The sequence below is a fragment of the Trachemys scripta genome, chromosome 1 (genome assembly GCF_013100865.1).
Source record: "Trachemys scripta elegans isolate TJP31775 chromosome 1, CAS_Tse_1.0, whole genome shotgun sequence".
Taxonomy (NCBI): Eukaryota; Metazoa; Chordata; order Testudines; family Emydidae; genus Trachemys; species Trachemys scripta.
The window spans coordinates 319,153,966-319,173,348 of record NC_048298.1 but is presented as its reverse complement, the minus strand read 5'-3'; the positions used below and the strand labels follow the sequence as shown (position 1 = coordinate 319,173,348).

The 19,383-nt window shown below is 42.6% G+C and overlaps 1 protein-coding gene across 1 annotated transcript in view; it reads left to right on the top strand.

Annotated features, from left to right (window-relative positions):
* The window catches only part of HEPHL1 (hephaestin like 1), a 53,901-nt gene that overhangs the window by 23,670 nt on the left and 10,848 nt on the right, over positions 1 to 19,383 (top strand). The window contains exons 7-15 of the mRNA XM_034758947.1: positions 1,223 to 1,362; positions 1,533 to 1,664; positions 4,489 to 4,700; positions 5,458 to 5,608; positions 6,774 to 6,986; positions 10,476 to 10,674; positions 15,230 to 15,369; positions 16,863 to 17,003; positions 18,881 to 18,987. Of these exons, the coding sequence (XP_034614838.1) occupies positions 1,223 to 1,362; positions 1,533 to 1,664; positions 4,489 to 4,700; positions 5,458 to 5,608; positions 6,774 to 6,986; positions 10,476 to 10,674; positions 15,230 to 15,369; positions 16,863 to 17,003; positions 18,881 to 18,987 (1,435 nt within the window). The remainder of the gene's footprint in view (positions 1 to 1,222; positions 1,363 to 1,532; positions 1,665 to 4,488; positions 4,701 to 5,457; positions 5,609 to 6,773; positions 6,987 to 10,475; positions 10,675 to 15,229; positions 15,370 to 16,862; positions 17,004 to 18,880; positions 18,988 to 19,383) is intronic.

The window sequence follows — 19,383 nt, the reverse complement described above, 5'->3', positions numbered from 1 at the left end:
CAAAATGGAGGATAACTGGCTTGGCAGCGGCACTGCTGGGAAGGAGTTGTGGTGGATCACAACCTCAACAGGAGTCAGAAATGCGATGCTGTTGCAAAAAAAGCAAATGCAATTTTAGGTTGCATTAACAGAGGCTTAGCATGCAAGTCACAGGAGGTGATAATACCACTCTACTCAGCGCTGATTAGGTCTCAACTGGAGTACTGTGTCTAATTTTGGTCACCAGTGTATAGAAGGGATGTAGAAAAACTGGAAGGATCCAGAGGCGAGCAGCAAAGATGATCAAAGGGATAGAATGCACGCTATATGAGCAAAGGCTGAGGGAAATGAGTATGTTGAGTTTGGAAAAGAGGAGATTAAGGTGGGACATGATAGCAGGCTTCAAATACTTGAAAGGCTACTTTTAAAGAAGATAGAGAAAAGTTGTTCTCTCTTGCCACAGAGGGCAGGACAAGAGGTAATGGGTTCAAACTACAGCACAACAGACTTAGGAAGATTTTCCTGAGATTTAATCCTAACTGTAAGAATAGTAGGACAATGGAACAGATTGCCTAGAGAGGTTGTGGAAGCTCCTTCACTCCTATCCAAAAGGAGACTGGGTAGCCATTTGTCTTGGATGGTGTAGACCCAACAAATCCTGCATTTTGGTAGGGGGTTAGACTAGATGACCCTTACAGTCCCATCTAACCCTATGGTTCTATGATCTTGTTCTTCACACTCCCTTCCTGTCATTTCTAACAACAGCCACACTCCACCTTTCCAGAATTCGAAATCAGATGAAGACGCTGTCACTTAATTCTGGAATGTATAACCTGTCAAGGCAAGAAGTTTCAGACAAACTATTAGACCGATCTCTAGGGCTGGTTCTGGATCTGCAGTGCCGTTCTGTTCTCTATAATGCACATTTTTTGTTGGTTAATCTTCACACAGAGCTCCCATTCATAACCATGGGACTTCCAGTCGTGATACAGGCTCAGCATATGATAGTACCTGAATTCTGGGACATAACAATGCCATAACAACATGACAACAACAACAATAATATACCTAGCTTTTATATAGTGTTTTTCATCAGTAGATCATAAGAATGGCCATACTGGATAGCTCCATTGACCATCTAGTCCTGTGTCCTGTCTCATCTGAGAGAAGGACTTTTGCCCTAAGTGAAGTGTTATAAATGTATATGCTACTATGTAATCAGTCTGATTTGTTTATTTCACAGTGAGTCTGCATCATTCTTTACACAAGGGACTGATAGAATAGGAGGACAATATTGGAAAGTTCAGTATGTGGAATACACTGATGACAAGTTTACCAGAAAGAAGAACCGAACTGAGGCTACAATGCACCTTGGAATACTTGGTACAGTAAATATTTTCAGGTCCTATCACTGCCTCATTTGTAAGCATGCAATTCCAATCCACCTTTTGTGCATGTAGCTATTAGAAAAATCAGCCCCATTCTGTAGAGGGGGCAATATTTTTATGCTTGGCAGTTGTTCTAAGTGATTCCTTTCCTGCTCTGTTTTCAAGGCCCAGTTATCAAGGCTGAAGTGGGAGATACTTTGTTAGTTACTTTTGCCAACAAAGCTGAGAAGAACTATAGCATTATGCCACATGGTGTGAGCTATAGCAAGCAATCAGAAGGAACATCATACTTAGATGGTACGTTTCAGCTGTGTGAGTGATGAAGGTAGGAGTGTTGCGATCTGGTTTAAGTGAAGCTAACTCTCCTAATCTGTAGCATTATAGCTTTGTCTGCTTCATATAGTCAAAGATTTTAAGCCCAGAAGGGATCCTTAGATCATCTAGTCCAGTGGTGGGCAACCTGTGGCCCGCATGCCACACACGGCCCATCAGGGTAATCCACTGGCGGGCCACCAGACCGTTTGTTTACATTTGCATGGCCACCCGCAGCTCCCAGTGGCCGCGGTTCGCCGTTCCCGGCCAATGGAAGCTGCAGGAAGTGGAGCCCCCCACTACTGATCTAGTCTGACCTTCTGTATAACACAGGCCATAGAAATACGTTCAGTTACTCTGCGTTGGATCCTCCACTTGGATTTGACCAGACAATGCATTGGAGACAGGGCCGGCTCCAGGCACCAGCGCAGGAAGCAGGTGCTTGGGGCAGCCAATGGAAAGGGGCAGCACATCCGGGTCTTCAGCGGCAATTTGGCGGCGGGTCCCTCAGTCCCTCTCGGAGGGAAGGACCGGCCGCCGAATTGCCACCGAAGAATGAAGTGGCGCGGTAGAGCAGCCGCTGAAGTGCCGCCAATCGCGGCTTTTTTTTTTTTTTTTTCTCTTTGCTGCTTGGGGCGGCAAAAAAGCTGGAGCCGGCCCTGATTGGAGACTAATAGATATTTTCCCATCTTGTAATGTCAAATGAAAATCATGGGCCAGCTTATGATCTCAGTTATACTAGCGGAAATCTAGAATAAGTCAACTGAAGTCAATGGAGCTACACTGTATTTGCACCAGATTTTTAACTGATATTAGAATCTGTTACCATATCTCTTTGTCTTGTTTTTTTAAATATTGCAATTCTTTAGGATATTGCTGTTAATAATTTAGGATCTGATCTGAGCTACTTATTTTTTCTGCCCTCTTCTCCTCTCCCCACACACCCCCCAGCTGTAACAGTAGCATTGTTTTGATGTTCTGATGTTCTAATCACAGTGGCACATTGTGATACACCTGGAACATTGAGCAGCACTGGAAGTACCTTTTGCCCAATGTAACTGGAAAGCAGCAAAGCAGTTAATCCTTGTAAATACATAAATGTTGATATGAAATCTCCCACATTATAAATTAGGCCTAAACATTCTAGTTCCCTAATCTGAGAATATTTCTGCATAGTCTCTGTAACGCTTTTTGTCTAATCTAAAACATTCAAGAGAAGGGCAAGTCACCTGTTGGCTGACCTGCTTTGTTTCGACTGCCCTGGCAGCACTCAGAACTAACACACAGGACATATTCCCAGCAGAGAGTTGTACAGAGCGAGTAAAGGGAAAATGTAAACAAACGAATGAAATCAATACAAACAGCAGCAGCACACTCTGCTACGCTTTCAATCACTGATCTCCCGGCATGTAATGTGGGCATCCAGGCAGCCAGCAGTGTTGTTCTCCTGAAACAAGACCACCCTGAGGCCAGCCTTGATGTCATCAGTAAAGACCCCGCTGCCACCAACGTCAGCAACCGTCCCTTGATTGAAGTGTTCTTCTGCTCTGTCTGCTCACATTCATGTTCTGACCTCAGTGGGAGTTCTCTAGTAATAGGGCCCTAGGCGATGCCCTCATTCCTGTGGCCATGCTTGGCATGGATTGGCCTAAGTAGCTAACTGTACCTGGGTGCATTATATAGCTTTTTTTGTTATGACATCTGACATATTCTCCCATCCTGCAGCTCACTCCTATTCTGTGGTTATTTATCTCCAAAGCGATGCTATTTTGTTTACTAAGAACTGTCATTTTTCATTCTTCAGTATAACTTTCTGCTTCTGCATTCTTTATAGTGTGGTTTGTAGCACATAGTATAGGCTCAAGTAATAATATCAATATTCTCGTTCATAGTCCATCTAAGCCTTCAAATGTATCCTCTGTGGTCCTATGAAATATTTCAGGAGCCCAGCTGAAATAAACTGCCATAGAGAGAATAAAATGCACACAGCCTGCCAGTGGCAGACACATTTAACTGCAGTGAGACAACCAGCCCAATCAGTGATTTCTTCAATCTTAAAGCACATTTTGGGCCTGCTTTTGCTCACATTGAAGCCAGTGGATGTTTTTACCATTGTGTTTGAAGGGTGCAGAATCAACTCATTTTTCTAACCAGCCTAGAAAATCCCTTTTGTAAGTCTTCACTCAGTGATACTGACATTCTTCATGGCAGGTGTGTTACTAGTTTAACATTGTCCCTGAGTTTGCTGTGAATGGCAATATACCAAACCTCTGCATGACAGTACCCCCTTCCAAGTAAGTCACAACATATAAACAGCAAGCAACACTCCCGAGACCATAACTAAGTTTCTGGTGTGCTGTTGCAGAGCCAGAAAGAAACAGATAACAGAGTCTGAATTCAGTGGTAGCCATGTTAGTCTGTATCAGCAAAAAAAAGGAGGAGTCCTTGTGGCACCTTAGAGACTAACAAATTTATTTGGGCATAAGCTTTCGTGGGATAGAACCCACTTCATCAGAAAAATGTGTTAGTCTCTAAGGTGCCACAAGGACTCCTGGTTTTTTTTAGAGTCTGAATTGTTAAGTAGCCACAGCTCCACCTGCTGTCAATGGGAGTCGGGCATGCCCAGCCCCTTGGAAAAGGGCAGTGAATATTTGGACAGTGTTTGTGTTGCTTTTTTGCTTAGAACTGAGAATTTGTCTTCAGAAACTAATGATTGTGACCGACCTCCAACTATTACTTATTTTCTGGGAAATGGAAGAAAAGTGTTAATTTTTTTGGGGGGATGCTTTTATTGGCTTTGTATTTTAAGGACATTGGAAGCTGGGAGCACATGTTAAACCCTGTGAGACCTTCACATACAAATGGAGAGTGCCTGAAAATGTTGGCCCAACCGCCAGCGATCCGCCATGCCTGACCTACCTGTACTACTCAGCGTCTGATCCAGTCATGGACACCAACTCTGGCCTCGTAGGACCTTTGATAGTTTGTAGAAAAAACACTTTGAATCATGATGGAACACAGGTACTAACTGTGTTTACCTATCCTGAATGGCATGATTTGGTGATCTGTGGAGAAGGTCACATCCAGGTCTGAATTGCACAACGTGGGCTCAGCCCAGTTAATAAAATATCGGAAAGGGTAAACAAATATCATTATTCAGGGTGGAAGCTCATCAGTGGAAGCTAAATGTGTTATAGTTGTACCTTTGTTTTTTCCATTTTCCCTGAAGCATGACATTTGTTTATTTCTATCATTTGTCATACAGACTAGAGCTGGACCCAAGCTATGAAGTTCTGATCTGGCTCTGAACTTCCCCATGGTTGGGGGTGTTTGGATCTGGACTCAACATTGACATTGGGGCCAGATGCAAAGTTTGGATCCAGATCCGCATCTGAACATCATCATAGTTCCTGGGTGTTCAGATCAGGGGCTTTGGTATGTGCCTATCTCTGTGGGTCTCTGTGTATCAGTTAATATGTAATTCAGATAGCATGGTGATGAGTGCAGTATAAGAAGCTATATACACTAAAGTAGAACATGGATCCTCAATCTGGGGGTCATGAACAGGTCTCATGGAGTCATGAACAACCTACCTTTCTTTATGGCTGAATGGAAAAGGTCCTGGTGTGACATGGGGTGCTGGTATGGAGAAGGTCGAGAACCACTGAAGCAGAATATTTATTTTGCTATCATGAAGTTCATGAGAAAAAAAGTCTTTACATGTGTAATTCTGCAGGCACCTTTCGTTTTAATGCATTTGCTTCCTCCCTGACTGCAGAAAGGAATAGACAAGGAATTTTATCTGCTCTTCACAGTCTTTGATGAGAATCTCAGCTGGTATCTTGACAAAAATATTAAGGTGTTTACTGGGGACCCCTCAAAGGTAAACAATGAAGATGAGGATTTCCGGGAATCCAACAAGATGCACGGTATGGAATCTGTAAATAAGACTTTCCAGAGATATTTAAGAAGATGAATAGTGAAGGTGTAAAATTTACCAAATTTGTCATCATTCATTGCTGCTGTTATAATGAGTTTCTTTGTGAGGGCATGTGCTCTGGGATTGCCTATCCTGATGTAGGGCCAGATTCTGATTCCCTAACTCACACTGAATAGTACTTTGCTCCCATTGCAGTAGATAAGACTACATCTTATTCTGCATCTCAGCATGTGTAAGGGGATCAGAATCTGGCTCTTAGACACTATCCTGATGGGCCCAAGACACTCTGACTAGCTATGTGACCTGGATCAACTCACTTAACCTCTCTGTGTCTCAGCTTCCCTGTCTATAAAATGAAAATAATCTATTACACCTATGCAGTCAACTGCTCATGTTACATCAATTAATTATAAAGGAAATATTGTGAAATACTATGCATGTGATGTCTATCAGCATCACATACTTTAGATTAACTATGCCTGTCTTAATTCATTTCCTATAAACTCAGAATTGGGTTTGTTCAGCTGATTATATTTAATTCTTACAGTATGAGGCAGTATCTCTTAATAGTTCCTTATGCTGACATGGCACTTTTCATCCAAGTATTGCAGAGTCCTTTACAAACCTTACTGATCTTAGCTCCACAACACCCCTGGGAAATAAAGAGGGATTACTAGCCTCATATAAAAATGTAAATTGAGACAAAGTATGGTTAAGTGACTTGGTCTATGTAACACGGGAAGGCTGAGACTATAACCTAGGTCTCCTTACACCCACTCCTTTGCCTTAACCATCAGTGTATTGGTGTTTCCTAATTGCTGTGAGGCTTAATTAATGTTAGGAAAGTACTTTGAAATGCTTGGATGAAAGCTGCCATCACAGTGTAAAGAATTATTAAGAGATCCCATTTCACAGACTAAGAATGAAATCTAACATTAGCTCAGATACCCAGACAGGAGTTTATAGGAACAGCATTAAGGCAATTAATCTTCTGTACTTGATGTTGATAAGTCCCACCTGTGCAGTGCTTCGCAGAAGACCCTTCCCAATTAATTAATGTGACATACTCAGTCAGAGTTCCCTGGCTAGACATGCTAGCAGAATATTTGCAGAATTACGACACATCTTACTAACCGGACTGTCTTCTCCTTCAGCTGTAAATGGCTACTTGTTCGGTAATCTGCCAGGATTGGTGATGTGCAAGGATGACAAAGTTTCTTGGCATATGATTGGCCTAGGCACCTTCACGGACATGCATGGAGTTCATTTCCAAGGAAACACCATCCATTTGAGCGGGACGACAAGGGACACTCTGCCCTTGTTTCCGCACTCGTCAGGGACGGCACTCATGCAGCCAGACCATGTGGGTATGTTTTTGAATTTATCTCAGTATTGCTCTGGTCACAGGAATCAAAGGGCTTGATTATCACTTATGTTAAGGCCCATTTACATTGCTCTGGCAATGTGAAGGGGCCATAGAGTATGTGTGACTCTAGGAGCCTTAATTCAGGCCAAAGTTCTTTACTGCCAAGATGCTAGAATTCAGGTAAGTATGTACACCAAGGAACAAAAGACAGCACCCCCACACTGATGGGCATGGGATAGACTGACAAGCAGGCAGAGAGGATCATCATAAAATGTTCCATAACTCTAAATACAACATTTTGAATAAAGGTAAAATTCACCCCCATGAACAAGGCCAACAACCACTTCAGATCTATAGTGAAGTCTTAAGTAGGACTGAAGGGAGGCATAGCCTTGTGCCTCTGTACTTGACTCCGTTTCATCTACAGAGTGTGCATAAAAGGTCTTCCCATTTCTCCATTAATCATCCAGTGATGTGATGTTTTCAAAATTAATATGGGACAAATTCTGCACTCAGAGAGGCTTTGCAAACATCAGGGTCCAATGTTGTTTTCCTTTACACTGGTGTAACTCCAGTAGAGTTGTTACAGTTTTTCAACAGTGTAGCTGAGAGAAGAATTTGGCCAGAGCATTTAACAAACACCTGCGTTGTGAGCTAGGGGTGTGATTCCCCTGCTCATGTACACACAATTGTGCGAGCTCTCCTAGCCACCAGTTTCAGCAGGGTCCGTATTCTTCATGGCTCAGTTGTGCCTGCTCCGCCACTACCTGTGCTACCGCGGCTACACTGCTATTTAGATGAGAGCGCTCATGAGTATGTGTATATGAGCACCGGAATCACACCCCTAGCTCATAGAATCATAGGGCTGGAAGGGACCTCGAGAGGACTTCTAGTCCAGTCCCCTGCACTCCAGGCAGGACTGAGTATTATCTAGACCATCCCTGACAGGTGTTTGTCCAACCTGCTCTTAAAAATCCCCAGTGATGGAGATTTCACAACCTCCTTAGGCAGTTTATTCCAGTGCTTAACTAAAACACAGCTCTTGCTGTGAGCAGGATTCAAAGCTGAGCAGGGAAACCCCACTGGATTTCAGCTCCAATGCCTAACCGCTCAGCCATCACAGCTGTGTGTAGCTATAGTGTAGACATAGCTGATGTGACATCAATGGGAGTTATGAATGTTTATTAGCGAGCAGGATTTGGTCTATTGTGTGATGAGTGTAAGTATGGACTAGAAAGAAAATTCTGTTCCAGCGTGCATCCTATGCAATGCCATCATCTACAATGGAATTACAGAGTATAAATCTAGGCCAGAGTTTGGGCATCTGAACAAACAATAATCTACCTTTTTCATGATCCTGCACTAACGAGAAGCTGGAGTGAATGGCTTAATGGATTTTTTCAGTCTCTAACATCTGTGATTCATCTTAATTAAAGGATGTTTTACTTCTCTATAACCTTTGCTTTATAAGCAGTAGGGTGGGATTGGAATCTAGTATGTAGAGCAAGGTTCTGAGAGTTAGGAAGCGTGGGTTCTAATTCTGGCTAGAGCACTGAGCCACTGAGTTGGTCTTGAATACATCACTTAACTTCTCTGTGCCTCAGCTTGCCCAGCTACAAATAGATCTGAAAACATTTACCTACCTCACCGGGGTATTGCAAGATGTAACTATTGAGAGCCAGGTTGTGGTCAGTCTCTGCTTGGGTACACCAGAAGGAGGATGCAAGAAGCCTTGCCCATCTTTCACACATTTATGGGAAGCCACCACTGTCCTTGTAAGTCCTGAGAACAAGAGCTGCTCAGAGCTAGGCCCCTATGGGTGAGAACCTCTCTAGAAGGACATAGAGGAGTCATGGCTTCACCTAACTCTCTTTGCACTTGCCAGTGGGGATGGTCAGATGCTGCACCCTCCTATTTAGTATAGGCCCAAGCATTCATCCCTTCTTCATGCTGGTGAATACGTGGGTGGCACAACTGGCCCCTATGTATTGCAGTAATTCCAAGTCAGATCAGGGCCCGTTATGCCAGGTGCTGTACAAACACCTAGTAAGAGTCCCTTCCCTGAAGAGCTTACACTCTAAGGTCTAGGCTACACTAGAAGTGCTACAGTGGCGCAGCTGCATCGAAGACACTCCCTGCTGACAGGAGAGAACTCTTCTGTCAGCATAATAAAACCACCTCTGCAAGAGACGGTAGCTCTCTTGCTGACTTACCACTGTCCACCCCAGCGCTTAGGTCAGTGTCACTTATGTTGCTCATTCACACTGCTGAGCGACATAAGTTATACCGACATAACCTGTAGTGTAGACAAGCCCAGAGGAATGTCACAATAACTGTGCTCTCAGGAGCTCTGGGAGTCATTGTGGCACAGTGCCTTCCAGAACGTTCCCTGGGACAAGACTGCTCTGCGCTAGCCACTCTCTTGGGCTGGGCCTTCACGGTGCAATCTGTCAGTTAATACAAGTATTGATGTTTGCAAAGCACTTTGAGACTGTTAGATAAAAGGTGCTATGTCCTTGTTCCTCACTTTACTATTTGATCAATGACTTCACATCTACACAGTTGATCAGGTATTAACATTAAAGCTCTGGCACTGGATAGGTGCCTAAAACACAAGCCAATGTCAGCAGAAGCTGAATGTCAACTAAAATGGAGCTGAAACTTCTAAGCAAGAGTCCATTATCTCTCAGCAAAGTGGTGTTCAGCAGCCTGCAGTTGGATTTGCTGCCCGATCCCACCTAACAAAGTGGGTAGGATGCCCTAATGTCCCCATTATATTCTTTGAAGGAACAGCTGCAGAAAAAGAAATGGCACTGTAGTATTAGAAAAATGATGTTACTCTTGGGATAGCTGCCTTGAAATTCTGCAGTTGGAAGTGTTATACCCATAGATAACGCATCTAAGTGGATGGTACTTAAGGAGAGTGAGGGTTTGCTGGCCAGCTCATTTCTAAAAGCCAGCCATCTTATTGACAGTTGACCGTAAATCAGTACTCCCTCAGCTAAAAGGATTTATCCAGGTTTAAATAATGAGAAATAATTAAGGATGATGTTTAGGGATTTCTAGGGAAGATTATGACAGTTCTCATGAGGGTAACACAGTTACTTGCTTTCTCAAGGATACATTTGTGTCAGTGGTCACGTTTGGTCATTACATACCAGAATCAGTGAGTGAATACTCCCATTGATCCTGTAAAGACTTACATTGCAGGATCAAGACCATAGTTTGTAAATGGCAAAAGGAAATAAGTGGTGTATTTCCATTTCACTGAATGCATTGAAAACCACATGTGCGTACATCTGCACCTGTGAGGATCTCCACTTATCTCAGCAGGGCTCTGTGTTAGAACAAGTGTCTGGCTGCATGGCTCTCAATGTGATAGCAGGTCTAGTTTGCTTTGGGGACAGGTTACTAAAGTATGAGGAATGGGGTTTATCTTTAATCCTGTCATTTCATCCTTTATATAAATCCCCAGTGCATTCCCTTGCAGGCATTTTTAAAGTGGTTTGCAGAACATTTGATCACTTTGTGGCTGGAATGAAACAGATGTATGAAGTGAATAGCTGTAGCAGTACAGCTCGCCCTGGGCAGCCCTATGGAACCATGAGAACATATTACATTGCTGCGGAAGAAGTGGAATGGGATTATGCACCTAATAAAACCTGGGCTCTGAGTGGCAAAGATGCAAGGTACTGAAGTCAAATTAACAGCAAACTGTATTCATGGGTATTCATACCTGCTCTGATGGGGAAACCTAAACATATTTGGGGTTTCAGAAAAGCTAGCTAGTACTTTTGGAATGTGTTAGATGTTTGCTAAAACAGGTATTTTCTGCAAAGAAATTATAATACAATATTTATTTCTTATTGAATAATGTGGTTTCCGGGTAAAAATTTAAAAAGTGCTTAAGTGACTTAGGAACCTAGTCTTATTGAAAGTCAGTGGCACGGAGGCGCCTAAGACCCAGATGATCAAAGGGATTTAAGTGCCTATATTCTCTTCTCAAAGGTATGAAGCGCCTAGCTCCCACAGGAATCAGGCACCTACGTTACTTTTGAAAATGGGACTCGGTCTAACTCAGTTAGGCACTTTTGAAAATGTTATTCTATATTTTTAGATATTAAATTACAGCTCGGTTCTCTGGCTGACATTCCCTTGTGAGCTGATGCTGCTGAGGTTTTAGATTCCCTGGCAATGTTTTGGCCTTGGATTTCTCTTTTCAGTGCCCTTACCCCTGCTCACTGAGCCCTTTCTGTTGCGCTGTAGATAGATAAACACAGACCAGAGAGTGCAACAGTGGCATCTGGTGGCTAAATATGAAATCATCACTTTAAGTTTAATATTGTAGTGCCTAATAACCTGGGGATGGGACATAGCGTTCAGATCCTTATCTGAACTTTTCCAAAATGTGGGGCTGGGATAGCAAAGGGGTGGATCTAGGGTATTGTTTCACCCCATTATAGGAACAGCACCAAAGTGAATTCTAGTCATTGAGTAGCTGTTTAAAAGAGAGGCTTTAGCTCAGCCAGAAGTTATGGGCTTGATGCAGGAGTTACTGGGTGATGTTCCAAGACCTGTGTTATGCAGAAGGTCAGACTAGATGATTATCATCATCCCTTCTGGCCTTAAAATCTATAAATCAAGTTTTTAAAATGTAAAGTATCTTCACGTTATTATTATTTATTGTAGTGGCTCACTAGTGGCTAGAGACCCCAACCAAGACTGAAGCCCCACTGTGCCCTGAACTGAGCAAACACATGAGACAGTCCCTGCCTTGAAGAGCTTACAATCTAAGGCCTGATCCTGCAACTGGCAATGTGCAGGCTGATCTCCATCTGGCACTTCAGTGAAGTAATGTGATATAATGCAATAGAGTATTGAGCCCACCGCATTGGTATCACATTTAGTCACAGAGGGTCAGATTTTCAAAAGAATTCTGCTCCCATTTTGGCACATACATTTTCAAGGTGCTCAGCACCTACCAGCTCCCATTAGCAGTAGGTGCTGATCACTTTGGAAAGTGTGGTCACTTCATTTATGCCTTAAGGAGAGCTGCTAAGTGCTAGGCTCTTTGAAAATCTGGCCCAGGATGACACAGTTACATGCTCTGGTCTGTATATACCCAAACAGATGGGACACAGGGAAGAGGGGCCTGAACAAAGAAATCCAACAACCCCAGGATAAATAAATGGGATTGAAGCGCACACACATTTTGCTGAGTCGATGCCTAAGAGGCTTGCCCAAGATCACCTAAGCAGTATAACTACACTTGTCTCTAGAGCCCCTTGCCAATTTGGGGGTTTTCTTTTACAGTCATATATTCCTATTTGTTCAAATGTTTTTTCTCTCTCCTGTTTCTGTGTGAAAGACCCACTCGAAACGGGAAAACAGTGAAACTGACTGACAGTATGGGGAAAGAAACAGTGAAACTGACTCGGTCAACAAATTGAAAATTTAGACAAGGTCATTCTTTCATTTCTTTCTGTTTTAGTAACCTTAGGAGGTACAGTTCTTGTAACAATGGCAAGTCAGCAGGGTGATTATTAAATGGATGGTGTCCCTTGATATCTGTTTAGGGGGTGGGTTCTGGGCCTCTGTCATGAATGCTATTTTACAGGCAAGTGTTTCCTGGGTGCTCCACTTTGATGATGTGAATAAATAATTTACCTTTGGCTGGAGGAGTTTAAAGGTCTTATCCTGCAAATGCTTAAACACATGGGTAACTCTACTTACCATAAGCACCGCCTCTGAGTTCAGTGGGATTGCTCAGATGAATAAAGTTGCATACCCTCAATGTATGCAGGATCAGACATGACATTAAGAATCACACACAGTCAAGATGAAGTCAGAATAGTGTTTACTTGTATAGAAAGTAATTTTACTTTATCACCTAAATAAAAATCAGATACAGTGCAAGTAAACTCACTTTGGTTTGAAATGCTGGTTATCTTTTTTGTTCACAGGGTTGTTGTAGCTGTATTGGTCCCATGATATGAGAGAGACAAGGTGGGTCAGATAATATCTTTTACTGGTCCACCCACCTTGTCTCTCCTTTTTTTCTTATATTTAGGGTTAAGAAAAGTATTTACCTTTTCCACAAACTTTTTTTTAAATTCTTTTAAAGCTGGTTTTGCCAGCAATAAGTATTTTGTTTTACCCAGTTCTTTATATTCTTGGACAGATAAGTTAATCTGCCACAGGACTAGAACTACAAAGTACGAGAATTCAGGCAAATCTGATTATTCTACTGGCTCATTTGAGGATTGCTTCAGTTACCATTATAGTTAATGGAAGGACTCCTGTTGACATCAGGTGGCTTTGGATCAGGCCCTTAGAGCTCGATCCTGCAAGATTCTGAGCACTCTCAACTCCCACTTAAGTCAGAATCACTCAGCCACTGCTAGGAACAAGACCTTATTGAAGATGAAGTAGCTCAGGTCCTGTCTATTGGAAAATCCACCCCTGGTTGCAGCACAGTAGCCCCCCACCCCCCTTGTTAAAACACAGGATGGGCTTTCAGTATAGCCACAGCCAAACCACGCTTTTTTAACTGTTCTCCTGAATTGTGCTGCTGTAGGGAAACTTGGACTCTGCAAAGAATTTCAGAGGCATCTTTGTGCAATGCCCATTTACTTCCAAGCCTCCAAAGAACATAAAAGGGAGTTTGAACCTGGCAACTTCAAAAAGACAAACCACTTCAGAAATATGTGCCAGTCTGGAAAATGTACCCAGTTACAAAAATGAGGAGTACAAAGGAGCCAAGAAAGATAGATTTATTGAGAACCATTGCCAGTATGCTATGTAACTGTGTGGAAGAATCCCAGAAAGAGTCACTTTCTCCTAACAAGGAACGTGATTAAAACAATGTCAGCTCCACCCTTGGCAAAAGATTGCTCTTGTACATCCATGCAAAGTACAAAAGTTGGCACATGTTCTGCTTTCATTTTGCAAAAGCATGCTGTGAGCCAACCTAGAGATTCCCCTCCAAGAGCACCTCTTGAAGGTGACACTGCAATGAAAGGCCAATGCTCCCAGAAGAGAGTGGAAACAATCTCCTGTTTGTTTGTTTTGAGTGCCCCCTACTGACCAATCCACCCTTTTTCTAGTATTTGGTCCAAGATGCTGGGGTTTGGGGCCGGGGAGAAGCAGTGTGATTATGTAAACCTGGAGTAGGAGGACTGCATAATTGGTATCCCCAAAACGAGAACTTTATGTATACTGGCATTATGGTCAGAGCCAGAAATGTGCAACATATAGTAAAAGCATCAGTGGCTAGTGCAGGGATGGGCAAACTACAGCCCGCAGGCTGAGCCGTTTTAAACCGGCCCATGAGCTCCTGCTGGGGAGCCAAGTCGGGGCCACACCACGCGGCTCAGCCCCGCTGCAGCACTCCAGCCGGGCCACCGGGTTGGGGACTGCACCACGTGGCTCCCGGAAGCTACGGCATGGCCCCGCTCTGAGGGTTGGGGGCCTCTTCACACTTAGGAGCCAGAAAAGGACATGCCACTGCTTCTGGGAGCCACTTGAGATAAGCGCCGCTCGGAGCCTACACCCCTGAGCCTCCTCCTGTGCCCCAACCCCCTGTCCCAGCCCTGATCCCCCTTCCACCCTCCAAAACCCTCAGTCCCAGCACGAAGCACCTTCCTGCACCCCAAACCTCTCAGCCCCATGCCAGAGCCCGCACCCCCAACTAGAACCTGCACCCCTTCCCGCACCCCTGCCCCAGCCCTGATCCCCCTCCAAACTCCTCAGAGCACCCTGTATACCCCAAACTCCTCATCCCCAGCCCAACCCCAGAGCCCGCACCCCCAACCAGAGCCCTCACTCCCTCCCGCACTCCAACCCCAATTTTGTGAGCATTCATGGCCCACCATACAATTTCTATTCCCTGATGTGGCCCTCAGGCCAAAAAGTTTACCCACCCCTGGGCTAGTGTGTATCACTGCCCTCTTCTGGTTGGAATCAGAACTGCTCATTGTGTGTGTGTCAGGCTCCAATACTGTTTTAGGTAAATATATTGCCGTAAAAGGCTCTGAGTTATCACCTTACTGGTGCTATTAAGCCCAAATGGTCACAGTGATGAATATGAAGGTATTCACAGATCTGTCACATGTAAGACGTAAAAGCCTTAAACTGAATGCTAAAGAGGTGTTCTCCAGCAAGTAATAATAAAGCAAATCTTTCATTAGCACTTTAGACAGTTAAATAGTTTGCACTTTTAATTTTTGTCTTTTTAATTTGCAGTTACGGGAAAATTTTTGTAAGCCCAGGTGAAGATCGGATTGGTTCAAAATACAAGAAGGTGGTTTACAGAGAGTACACAAATGGAGAATTTACAGAGCACAAAGTGAGATCAGCACAGGAGGAGCACTTAGCAATCCTAGGCGAGTAGCTCTTATAACTCACAAAGTATATCAAATGTAAGAGAGCATCTCTTTCCAAAACCAAACAGGTTGTGTCAGTTTTGTTGTAGAAGGAAACAATGAACACTTGGATCGGTCCCAGATTTTTCAGTGGTTTTGCACACATTTTAATCAGTGATTGTAAAGACAGGTATTTCTAAACAGGAAGCAGTTTGTTGGAAGTATGTAGCACATATAAGAGTGCCAGGTTTAAGATTTACCTGTCCCTTTAAAGATTGAAGATCTGCTGAACAGGTCAATGGGAACAGCTCTGGGGAGCAGGGTGTGGTTGCAGCAACAGAGTATGGTATGCTCCGAATTTGGACTCAGCCACAATTTGGGCATGTGTAAATTGTGTGTGTTTGTTTTTTGGGTGCTAAGTTTTATTAAACTATCCCAGAGCCTGTCCTTGGTAACAAGTACATCCAGCTAGGATGGACAAACACAGACATTTCTGGCATCCACCTTAGTTTCATATGCATAGTGTTTTTTTGCGATTTCTTGTGGGCAGGTAGGTTGGACTGGATGTTAGGTGTTTGGGTTGAGATTAGGGGTTGGAGAATTGGAAACGTTACCTGTGTCCTATGGAATGAGCATCACCTCCTGTGATTTAGGGGTGGGGCTAGAGCTGGTCATAAAATGCTATGGATTTTCTGGGAACATTTTTGAAAGTAATGAAAACAATTCCTTTTTTTAAAAGGTAAATGGAAACTTTCCTTTTTTCCCCCCAATGAAAAACTGGAAACCAAAAAAAGGTTTGAATTATTAAACCATGAGAAATAATCAGTTGTTTTCAGTTTCTGAAAAAATTGCTGTTAACATTTTCATTTGTTAAAAAAATCCAAAAAAAAACCCCAAAAACATTTTTCACTGGAAAAATTTGACTTTTGACTGGCCATATTTGGGACACCCCTCATCTGCTGGGGTTAGGGACCTGTTTTGATGGCCTGTCCCTGGAGGCTAATGGAATCTGAGCATTTCTGATGGGCTCTGAGGGAGAGTATTGTTTCTCTAAGGCCATGTGTACACTACCATTTATGTTGGCAAAACTTACGTTGCTCAGGGGTGTGGTTTAATTATATTGAGGGGAGAGCTCTCTCCTGTTGGCATAGAGCAGCTACACGAGAGCTCTTACAGCTGCATCGGTACAGCTATGCTGCTGTAAGGTCTCTAGTATAGACATAGCCTATGAAATGATTGTTCATCCTTAACTCTCACTGAAGTGGCAGTTAGCCTCTTTACAGCTTTGGTCTCACAGCATTTCACATGTGGATTTACACTGATTTCGCTTTACTTTCATTATGAGCAGCAGTGACATGTCACAAAAGTAAAATTCCAAGTTAAACGCTAGCAAATTCTACAATTTGTAAAAGTAATATTAAATATCCATTTCTGAGCTGACTTCTGGACAAACTCCAGTTTTCTTTATTTTAAAAGAGCAACATTAGTCACCATAGCTTGTTGTTTTCATTTAGGGCCCTTAATCCATGCAGAGGTTGGTGACTCCATACTCGTTATATTTAAGAATAAAGCTATCAGGCCCTATTCAATAACTGCACATGGCATAGAAGAAGTGGGTAGTGGAGAAGGACCTGGAACACTAATCACTGTGCCAGGTAAGTCTGATCATTTATTCTTGAGCAACAAAAGAGCTCCTTAAATCTTATCTGAAGAAGTCATTTAAAAAATCAAATGACATTCCTTTTTTCAAACTTTCTGGCACCTACACATCTTTTTGGGCACAGTAAATTCTACATTTATCTATCTATATGTCTGTCTAGCTAGGTTCTTATTATTAGTAGGCTCCAGATTGTATAAGCTTGTTAGGACAGGGACTATGTCTTCACTTGTTGCTGAGACACATCTGGACACTCAGAAACAATAATTAATACTACCAGTGGCTCAAACTTTAAAATTAGGTGCCTAAATATAGATTTAGCAACTTTACTTTAGGCACACAGAACTGAAAATTCTACCCAATAAAAACAATAGATATCAGGCTCGAGTAGAAGAGATCTCTTGAACATATAGGAATCGGTATACAATATATTTCTGTTTTCTCTCGATCCCATGCTCAGGCAAACTCCCACTGAAATCAATCAGGGCTTGATCCAACTCCCACTGAAATCAAGAGGAGTCTTTCCATTTACTCAAACAGGAATCCGATCAGGGCCTAAGGGCCTAATCCAAAGTCCAGTGAAGTCAATAGAAAGGCTTCCCATTGACTTCAGTGAGTTTTGGATTAGGCCCAAAGACATCAGGAGTTTTGCCTGGGTAAAGGCTGCAGGATCAGGATCAGTAATACTGCCCAAACATGATGTTTACCTGAAAGAAGGTGTTACAATTGGCATTTTATGTTATACGTGGAAACAGTGATGTCATCTAGTAGGTCAAACTCTGAATAGGCAGAAGCAGGCCCAAATCAACTGGAGTCAGTAGAGTTTATACGGGTGCTGCATGTGGTCAAAGGCTGAGATTTTAATAACTTTAAAAAAAAACAAGGAATACAGAGTTAAGGTTTCCAACAACATAAACTCTGCTTCTTTGTGCATCAACAGTACAAAGGGAACCTTCATTTAGAGTTGGCCAAAAAAGTTTATGCAGAACCATTTTCCATTCACAAAGGTCGGAGCCATATTTGAGATTCACCATTTTTAGTATACATTTATTATTATAAAACAATATATACAACTAAACATAGTAGTAAATGGGGTTTCTGTTCACCCGTACCCTAAACACAGACATTATAAATAAATCTTGCCAATTTTAAACTTTAAAACTTTCCTTTGCTGTGATGCCTACTAATAATCTTGACATTGTGGTGTGCTGAGACCACAGCTTAACATGCTGATCAGTACTGTCTCATTGTTTCCTTGTACTCCCCCATCTCTCTACTGTATTAATATGTTGTCTCTTGTCTAATACGTAGATTGTAAACTCTCTGGGCCATGGACCATCTTTTCAATCTGTATTTGTACGGCATCTAGCACAGTCAGGTTCTGGTCTATGACTGGAGCTCCTAGGCGCTATGAAAACACAAAGAGAAAATAATATTAATAAAAGCAGTAGTACAGGAGGAAAATAATTAATCTGCTGTATTATTTTTTTAAAATATAGAGAATTTAATGTGGCCGCAACAGACAGTTTCTTCAGTCAAATTATTTTGTTTTTCTAAAATCAGGGATCAACACACAACTGGAGACACTCATCTTATACTATAATAGTTCTTGATCATTTCATGCTATATAATCATTATAAGAATCTTCCAGTTTGTCTCTAGCGTCTAATAAAAAACAGAAATGTTTTCAGCATCATTATCAGAGTTTGTTTTCACGGGCCTCAGCCCATTATAACACAGCTTCTCCTCAATGCATATGACGCACATTTGGCTCTTTACATTTCTGATTATGGGACCGTCAGATCTGAATTATATTTTAAAAACTCATAACATCCAATTCCTGTTGGTAAAACTGTTTTCTCTCTACCGTTTTAGGGGAAATAAATACATACAGATGGAATGTCCCAGAAAGGTCAGGTCCGGGTACTTCTGATCCAAACTGCATCAGTTGGGTTTATTATTCAACAGTGAATTTTGTCAAGGTAACCGGGAAATAGTAACTAAAGGTTGTTATTTTATGTATGGCTTCCTAAACTGGAGTTGGATCCTGTGAACCTTTATTCATTACTTGTCTGAGGACTATTGGCATGAGGAAGGGTTTACAGGTCTGGGTAATTCATGCTTTTGAAGATGACAGCTGATGATTAAGGCTACGTTTTAGTCACAGGTATTTTTAGTAAAAGTCATGGAGAGGTCACGGGCAGTAAACAAAAATTCATGGCCTGTGACCTGTCCATGACTTTTATTAAAAATACCTGTGACTAAAACTTGGGTGGGGGGCTGCGGGTGTTGGGGGGGGGGCGGTCCGGAGGTACCGTGGTTACTAGGGGGAGGACCCCGCTGGTCTGGGGGGGAGGGTTGGCAGGCCTGGCAGGAGC